The sequence below is a fragment of the Pygoscelis adeliae genome, unplaced genomic scaffold (assembly GCF_000699105.1).
Source record: "Pygoscelis adeliae isolate BGI_AS28 unplaced genomic scaffold, ASM69910v1 Scaffold123, whole genome shotgun sequence".
Classification (NCBI taxonomy): Eukaryota; Metazoa; Chordata; class Aves; order Sphenisciformes; family Spheniscidae; genus Pygoscelis; species Pygoscelis adeliae.
Genome location: NW_008824650.1, coordinates 712,301 through 721,735, shown reverse-complemented (window position 1 = coordinate 721,735; position 9,435 = coordinate 712,301). Strand labels below are relative to the sequence as shown.

General features: G+C 44.8%; 1 protein-coding gene across 1 annotated transcript in view; it reads right to left on the bottom strand.

Moving 5' to 3' along the window:
• The window catches only part of CNPY1 (canopy FGF signaling regulator 1), a 60,009-nt gene extending 56,407 nt beyond the window's left edge, over nucleotides 1–3,602 (bottom strand). The window contains exons 1-2 of the mRNA XM_009322502.1: nucleotides 3,552–3,602; nucleotides 2,581–2,676 (exon numbers count right to left, since the gene is read on the bottom strand). Of these exons, the coding sequence (XP_009320777.1) occupies nucleotides 2,581–2,676; nucleotides 3,552–3,602 (147 nt within the window). The remainder of the gene's footprint in view (nucleotides 1–2,580; nucleotides 2,677–3,551) is intronic.
• Nucleotides 3,603–9,435: the final 5,833 nt, after the last annotated feature.

Here is a 9,435-nt window from a genome sequence, read left to right as displayed (position 1 = left end):
TCTTCATCCTGGTTGGGTGGTCTATAACAGACTCCCACCATGATATCTGCCTCGCTGACCTTCCCCCTTGTTCTTACCCATAAACACTCAACCCTATCGTCACCATCATTAAGCTCTAGACAATAAAAACACTCCCTAATGTACAGGGCTACCCCGCTGCCTCTCCTTCCTTGCCTATCCCTTCTGAAGAGTTTATAGCCATCTATTGCAGCACTCCAATTGTGTGAGTCATCCCACCATGTTTCCGTGATGGCAACTATCATAGTTTTCCTGCTGCACAATGGCTTCCAGCTCCTCCTGTTTGTTGCCCCTGCTGCGTGCATTGGTGTAGATGCACTTCAGCTGGGCTATTGATCCTGCCACCTTTTTGGTGGGAGAAGCTCTAATTCCTATGTGACCTTTCTCAGGCGCTTCTGTGATTTCTAACATATCAATAATCCTTGCATCTTTGCTGCCACATGGATCTCCATCCCCTACCTCCACTGAGATGACAGACCAAAGGACCTCGCTAGCACACTGTCCCTCAAACATTGGCGTGACATCTTCAGGTTTATCTCTAGTGAGCCTGGTTTTATCCCTTTCACCCTTCAAATCTAGTTTAAAGCTCTTTCAATGAACCCTGCTAACTCCTGTGCAAAGATCCTTTTCCCCCTTACAATGAAGTAGAAATTGTTCTGAAGAGATTAGGGATGAGCTTTTGAAGGAGGCCTCTGAATTTTAAGTAACCAATTCTCACTGAAAGTCACTGGGTTTGGGCATCTGACTCCCTTGCTCACTTTTGAAGATCCAAACCAGGGTCTAAAACTCATTCTGTTAACAAGCCAGCCAATATTTCTTTCCTGGGAAAGCATTCTTCCGATATCGCAAAATTAAGACAACAGAGGGCTACATTTTTTGTTTTATTCTCAAAGGCTAATACTAAAACAATATAGAAATCATTGTGAAAAATAAACTACAGCGATTTAGATATTTAGTTTTCAAATCAGTTGACAGGCATAGCAAGGAAATGTTTTTACCTCTGAAGAAATAAATGTAATAAAATACTGTTTAAATAATGTTTAAGTGATGTGATGAAAGATGGGTTCACGAACCCTCTGTTATGTTAACAATTAGCAGTGCAGGACACGGATTTTGTTTAAGAAATATGTACTGCTAATATTGGGGTCAACATATGAATAAACAAGAATGGCAGTATGCACTAGAGTCAGACTTTATTAACATATGCTTAGTTATCTGTATTGCTTTACTTCTTGCACCAAGACCAACTGCAGTCATCTCCTGTGTGTCCACAGGCAGGTGTGGGCACCCATTCATACCCTCGCCCACATCGAGACATCGTTTGTGCACTGAAATGACTTTCTTGCTCAAAGAGAGGAAGACGCACATGTATCATCCCACTACTGAAGTCTGACGCCGACCCACGTTGTTAGAGGCAGCAAGGCCCATGGGTTGGGGTGCTGACCTGGGACCACTCCAGGAGCACCCCAAGAGCTATCACTTGCTCTGCTCTAGACTAACCATGCAATGTCAGGCAAGCCACTGTGCCCTCCTCTCACTTTCTCTTAGCTGTTAATCTTATTTGACCATTGCTGTTGACCACGCCGTTGGCCACAATGGTACCCCGAGCCTGAAGTTCTCACTGACAGTAAAGATAAACTTCTTGGAGCTGGACTTCAGAAGACTCAAATGTCTTGGACAGCTTCCAATTCATATCACCTCCTGCTGCCTTGGCAAGTTGTGGCCTCTTTCCAGACATATCCTTGGACAGCTTGGTCCTCAATCCTTCTCAGTGATAGCTTGGGAATAGACACATAAAGCCAGGCCTGAGAAGCAACATCTGGAGAAAGCTGCTGCCATTTACAAAGAAGCATCTTTCATTTTCATTATGCCTTAAATAGTCTCTTAAGCCTCTTAATTTACAAACAGCAATGATGGAAAAGTCCACTATCTGAGTCAGATACAATCCTCTGAAATATTTGCTGAATGCCCTAGCTCACCAAACATTTCCATTTCTGTTTACATGTATCTAGTATGATCTGTATTTTCCATGCTACAAAACACATAGAGTAAGCCAAGCTCTGCTCCTGGAAGTTGGCAATGTGACAGCTTGGTCCACCACCCTCAGTTCCCACCATGGGCAATGGAAGTTGAAGGTAGCCAGCACCCACATGAAGCCCATGGATGGGAATAGACACTGTCTGGACGTCCAGTGCAATGCCTGACTAGATAATGGTCTGTCTCTAGGTAGAATGTATATTCTCTCCCTCTCATTCTCCCTTTTTCTTTCTCTGTCTTAATAATGCATGTAGCTCTGATTTATTTTTTATCAAGATTAACAATGGAACAATACTGCTTCAAATATTAAAAAGGCAAAGAAATGTAGGTACTGAAAAGGAAGGAAAATACCTCAATTTCAAGCCTAAAGATTACTTTGCGTCCCAGAGGAAGCAGAAGCAATTTAGTGGCTGATACCCTTAGCAAGAAAAAAGGTTGTAAGATTAAGACCAACTGCTGTTTGGATAAGTGGTTGGTAATTGCACATATCAGCAATTATGTGCTGTCATATCATTCTTCTGTTACCTTACTACTCTCTTGTGTCCCGTCAGGGTTTACTTGGAGTGACCCTACATCTATGGTCCTCTTTGGATTCACCTTCTTAATGTCATACAACAGTGCCTCGCAAGTTCAAAGAAAAAAGAAGTCATTATTACAGGAGATGCCTGGTGGAGGTGCTCCTCTTCACAGATGTAGCTAGAGGCTACTGCTATAATAACCAGGCTTCCAGGAAGAGAAATGAAGAAAGGCCTCCTGAACCTGCAAAAACCCTCTTTGTCCTCCAGCCACGCAGGGGTAGAAGTGGGTGTGTGGGGGGAGAGTTTTAGCAGGGAGAGGTTTGCAGCGGGGTAGGAGAGGGTTGTCTCTGTGCATGGTTCAGGTGCCATCCCGCCCGCGATGCTGCAGCACCTGGCTCCGGGTCACGCTGGGGTGTCTCGGTGGGAGCTGGGGGCCCCGAGGCTTGCTTGGTTGGAGCAGTACAGGTTACTATATTGAATCCTCTCCAAATGAAAAGGGGGAGCTTGACTTCACTGTATGTAGGCTGCTTATAATTCCTGCCCTAGCTGGGGACGTTTTGGGGGGTAAGAGTGGCCTGCCCTTGAGCTGAGCAGCGGGGCTCCCTTCTGTAGCTTGTCAGAGGGTTTGCATTGCTCAGAAAGGCAAACGCCATCCTAAACACCTTTTTTCTCACAGAAGTAACTGATTCCCCAAAAAAGTGTCAAAAGATAACAAAGCCTGTTCCAGCTAAACTCATCTGTTCATTGCCTGAGGGAAGCCTCCAGCTTATATGGCACTGGGTGCTCCCATGGAGCAGAAAATATTTAGCTCACTAATCAGATTCAGGCAGGAGTTGTAACTGCCGCTGTCTGCAGTGTGCCTATGGTATATCTAGAGAGGACGGGCGATAGCTGGCTTTCAGTATCCCAGTACTGACCTGCAGCGATGCATCTGTGGTCAATGACTCTATAGGGATGTAAAGAAGAGCAGGGTTTTACACGGGGATTCCACCACACAAGCAGAGTGAGTCCTGTCTCTGCAAGGGCCATCACGGTGAGAAGCCCTGGGAAGGACCAGCAAACCACTGTGTCAGGCTGTGGGAGATGCCAAACCACAGCCGAACGCAGGAGTCTTAGCAGTGTTAGCGAGGTGCCACCTAACAGCTCATGGAAGAGCTAATACCCTTTGAAAAGCAGATAAAAGATTCATCAGCGCAGATGAAGATATGAGGGCTTGGGCTTAGACAGCCTGTAGCTCCTGCCAAGAAATTGTGTGGAAGGTAGAAATGAATTTAAAAGGTTGAGTGGGGGCCAGCAAGTCAATAACTGAATAATCCCACCCAGATAGGAAACCAAAGCATAAACAAGAGTCTCCACATACTGACGAGTTAGCACTGGTTGCACTCTGGAAAGGATCCTAAAATAACAGAGATTCCTGGAGACAGAATAAACACATCTCTCAGTTGTCATCCTGAGCAGAGGGTAATTGCCTAGATGTCTGATTGACTCGCTGCTAGAACTAAATATGTAGTTCTCTGACATGCTGTCACCTCCTTCGCTGTACGTTTGAGATTTTTCAGTAAAGCACATTAGGAATCAAAGCAAATGTCCGCAAGGAAAGATGCATCTCGACCTTGAACTTTAATCATCAGCAAAGGGCTGAAAATGTATTTAAAAGAAGTGAAGTTACTGCATTCCTGAGAGCGACATTTAATCCTGAAATTCCCCGAGGGCTTGTGCACATGCAATCCAACCCCCCCAACAGAGGAACATGGAGTTGCAGCCCCTGTCTGAGGGCTGGGGAGTTGGTGCATGGTTTTCAGAGCTCCCCAGTCAGACCACAACACGGTACTCAACTTCACGTCCGATCCCCACTTCCTTTCCCAGGGTTTCTTTCGGGGTTTCCTTCAGCACGTCTCTTCCCAGTTTGCACTGCTGGAAGAGACAGAGGAGCAAAGTTCCCAAGTTAGTCTTCCTTCTAGTTTTAGCAGCTCTTTTACCCTGAACCTGAGTGTTTGATGCCTTCTCAAAGCCACCGCAAGACTCTTGCTTAGCGATTCCTACCGAGCGCTGAGCAGTCCCATCTACCCTGCTTGTGCTTTGCTTCCTTCCCACCTCAGAGCTAGCCTCAGTTTCAGGTGTGTTAAACTTTTATTTATGTAAATGTAAGTGAACCTACCCAGAAGCCTGAGCACTGAAACGTCAACATGAATTTTCAATAAGTCTTGGAAGTTGCAGGGGGCTGGAGGACTGTCAACGTTATATTGATTTTCAAAAGTAAAATGACCTGGCCAAACCCTAGGCTGGCCCAGCTCCTGAGAAGGCTAATGTGCTGGTTCAGAGTTCAATTCATAGCAGATATGAAAAATAATGTACTTAATGCAACGCAGTATGAGTTCATGAAGGTAACTTTGTTAACTTGATATCATACTCTAACGTGTAAGAGACTTCTATAAAATAAATTACTCTGTACTCTGCGACAGCTTAGGAACTGAATTCAAACCAAAATTAACCTGGCACATCGTAAGTGAAAGGGAAATGTTTAAACAACAGGCCTTTAAAGGTAACTATAAAAGATTATATTCATCATTAGATGAATATAATTCCAAAAGAGTCCCAGTTCTAAGTCTTCGGTCTTTCTTACTATGCGCCATTTGACGAAAAGAAATAAGATCACCATAAGAAGGCACAGACATTGGATGTGTGGTTAATAGCAAAAGGATAAATCATGGATGTGCATCACCCGGTGAGCTGCGCACAGGCAATCCGTGTGGTCAGACAGAACGTAATTTCTCAGCAAACAAGGAACGCCGGATGAGCTTCCACACAGGCTGCACTGGAACCAGAGGAAAGCCAGCATGCTAAATGGCTAATGCAAAGCCTGGGGAAAATCTGCGAGTGGCAGGCTGGAGGAAGGAGGTCATATCACCTCCCACCACGGGTCTGCTACGGTTCTTGCTGCAAAACCGCCTCCAGGATGGCAGCCCAGCGCTACCATCAGGTGATGGAGAAGGAGAGGCTGATAGAAGCTCCACAAAGAGACCACAAATCATTACAAGGGGTGGGTGGAAGGACAGCTTCTTTCTCCCCCCAAAAAGGGACACTGAAGGCACAGGAGGGCTCAGGCACAAGATGCGCCATTTGACACCACACACCCCAAATCTGGGTTGGTGGCTCAAGCTCAAGACTATCTTCTCTCTCTGCATTTGAGAGTTCACTTCTGGAGTGAACTGAATTCCAGGTCAGAGAGAGCTTGTGAGGCTGCTTTACAAACCTGACCCCTCCCCTCACCTCCAGCCTGTGCAAGAAAAAGGCATTTTCTAACAGAAACTTCAATGGAGCTATCACTTTGTGAGCACTGTAAATATATTTATATATGAAGCAACTTGTCTAATACATATTCAAGATAGAAGTTTGAGATGTCAGAGAATTTTATCTGAAAAAACCAGGCATTCATGCACAAGAGGATAACTTCAAACCTATCTACCTATCTATTCAACTCCAGGCTCTAGGAAGATAGAGAAATCAAGTGGAAGCTAAAGCAGGCGGACACATGTAAAATGATTTCTACAGGCAGAAAAGAAGAGGATGTCCCTACAAGTACTGCTAAACCGAGTTTTTGAGAGAAAAGTGGCAATTACCCAGGCTGTGTCTCCTGCCCTCACATGCACGACCTCAGGAGCGAAGTGATGCACTCAGCTGAGACAGTCAAACGTGCCCCAGGGGACTGCGATGGCACACGTCTCCACTGCAGCCAGCTCTTGTTCTACCCACAATGACCTACTCATCTTTCTCTTTTCTTTTACTGTAGGAAGAACACTACAACCCAGGGAAAAACGGGGTAGGAAGGTGTGCAGCACGGATGGGAGGAAGCCAGCCCAAGCAGAAGACCAGGTGCTCTGTCGGTGCTCCCTTGGTCTGATTTCATGTCAGTGGTGATCGGAAATAAGTCCAGTGATTTAAAAGCAGTATAAACGAGTTCTAGCTTGGGCTCACCATACAGTGAATCCCTTTTTTCTCCAAAATTGTATTTGTCATCAAGAACATTCACTCACAGAGACTGCAAAGCCAGAAGGCTCTCTCCATTCATTTACATATTAAAACTCAACGGATGATGAAGGAGAAGCAATTACTGGAGACAGGAATAGTAGTTTTCTTAGTTATGCTTATTCATTTTCTCTTTGCTCAGTAAGGTCTATGGTCCATGGAAAGCTGCTTGTTTCAGAGACCTCTGTAAGCAGTGTTTTACACCATCATACACTAGTATACAGCACATTAACTTAAAGTGCTTTAACACAGTCAAAACGAATAAGATAATGAAGGAAATGTGTGGCAACACTTTTTGCTCCTTTCACAAGCAACGCCTGCCTACACGCCTGCAGGGAGCCCTGCCATTTCAGCTGGGCTGTGTCTGCCTCTCTGTTAGAGGAGAGGTTTGTCCACAGAGCCAAGAGCTGGACAACACCTTGAGGCAATGCTTCAGCGAAGGGTGCTGTCCCCTGCCCTGGGCAAACAGAAGTTCTCTGCCCCAGCTGCAAAGTTGGCCATTGTAACCTTACCTTCGTGATTGCTATTGGGATGGGTGCTCTCCCTCACCCAAATCCCTCTGCGCAGTATATGGATCCTTGAGATGATATTTTAAACTTCCATTTTCCCCTCAAGTGACATTTGGATTTATTTTTTCTCTTTCCCACGTTGTTTCACATTAACTGTATTCAACTACAGGGAGTATCAGAAAATATTACCTTAGCTTGAGAATAGATTTGCTCTCAAGTGACATCTTCCAATACTACTGATTTATACTTTTTTCCTGCATTGATCTGTTGGGAGCTTTCATCAGCTATATCTGACATAAACACTGTATTATTCTGTATTGCATTATACCCTAGAAATCCACTCAAATCCCTTTGCTCCTCAAATTAAAGCAATATGCATTACAGTGTCCTGATTTCCTTCTATTCTTGCATTTGCATTTTTGTATCATGCTCTAGATTACTCATGTATATTTTGGCATAAGCATCTCCCTGTTCATTTAAGAATTTTGCCTTTAATCTTCATTATACCTTGAAGCATACAAAATCCTGGCCCCAAAGGACACATGGAGACATTTAGTTCCCACAGTGGCTGAATTTCTGTGGAAGTTATTTAAAGCAAATGTCATGTTGTTCAGAAGCCCAAGCCTTGTTCCAGGGCGATCCCGTGGATGCCCACGATGTGCCTCTGGTCTCATTGCTCCACACAGCATGTGAGGTTCATCTGCCACACTGCAGATCACTGTGCTTTTGTGAAGGAACTTCTCTTCTCCTCCTGCCACAGCGGCACAGACCACAGCTCTGCAGCCAAAAGGTTTTAGTCATGTGGCCGTGCTGGGATGCCTGAGCTCCTCAGTAGTTTAACCACATTTGCCTGCAAGCAGCTTTTTGATGGCAGAAAGAGAGTAGCAGCTGTAGGTTGTACTTTTGCTGCAAGAGATCGGGTGGATTCATTCCATTGTTCTTACTCACTTTGAGCATCTTCTGATCATCAGAATGATCCACTATTGTATTTCTTACAAAACATAATGCTATAAGAGTACACCTAATATATATCTCATAGTTTGGTAGTTTGGGTGCAGTTAGGATTTTTTTGTGGGCCTACATTACTTTCCAGATTTGTTCTGTGGTAGGACTCCATGTGGGTCCAACGTTTGCCCCAATCAGATATTAATGGTTATACTGGAAATGTATTCAGTCAGCCAGAGCTCTGAGTTCGGTAAAGCTACATGACATATTTGAAAGGGCAGGATTTTCCTTGGAAGAGGAGCTTCAGACTTTTCTGAGGTAGTATATAGGCATGTTGGTTTCAGAATTGTTCCATTTGATAGCCAGTCTAGATAACCTGGCATACTCTTTATTCTAGACTTTCCTGGATTATTGCACCCTTCAGAATGTGGTCTAAAGTAAAGCTGGTAGGAAAAGATGTCTGTAATTTACGGACAAGTAAGTCTGTCCATAGGTGAGAGGGAAGAGAGAAGACCCAGGCTTTATTCCAGTTAAGGCTGAGACCATCACGTTTAAAGTGACTCTATTATTGTCTACTCTTATTTTCAAACATCACTGTAAGATATCTGAGATCTGCCTTAAAGATCTGAGCACTACAGACTCTGCAGGCAATCAGAGCACAAGGTGCACAGAGACACTAAAAATGCCCATTCGACCAGGCTCAGGACAGGCTCTCAAGAAACATCTTGAAAGCTGCAGTCCCTTACGAAGAGCAGCAAGTTATCCGCAATGCCAAGGAAGATCCAGTGGCATGCACAAGCCGTGATCCATTGCAGTGAGCACATGCAGTGTGGCCTTTGGGTCCAGTGTCAGCAAAAAACTGAAGTATCGACCATGGTACTTGGAAGGGAGGAGCCTTTGTATAAGGCAGAGCAGAAGCTGAAGATGGTTTGGCAAGAGAACCACTGTCACGTGGAGTCATAGGGGAAATGTGTCTGCAGCTTCCACGTCAGAATGGGAAACCTCTTTCTCCACCTGTATTTAGGCAATGCCCTTGTGCAGAGCCACTAATCAGTCCAGCGTAGCTTCAATCACAGCCAGTAACGTGGAGCTCTCCTTGGAGGACTGTCCAACATCACTGATGTACCCATGAGGACAGCATCTCCTGAAATCTCCCACAAAATGCCCCTCCCTGGCCTGTTCACATACAAGAGCAAAAGATGCTATCGCTGCTAAAAATGAACAAAATTTTATATCCAACCCAAGCAGAAGAGACCCATCTCTGCTAATGTCCACTGGGCGAGGAGCAAAAAGGACGGACAAAAAGGCAGAGGGCTAACAAAAACAGTTATGTTGTGCCTACCAGAGCAAGCAAAATACCATTGTATATTCATTAAGATTTA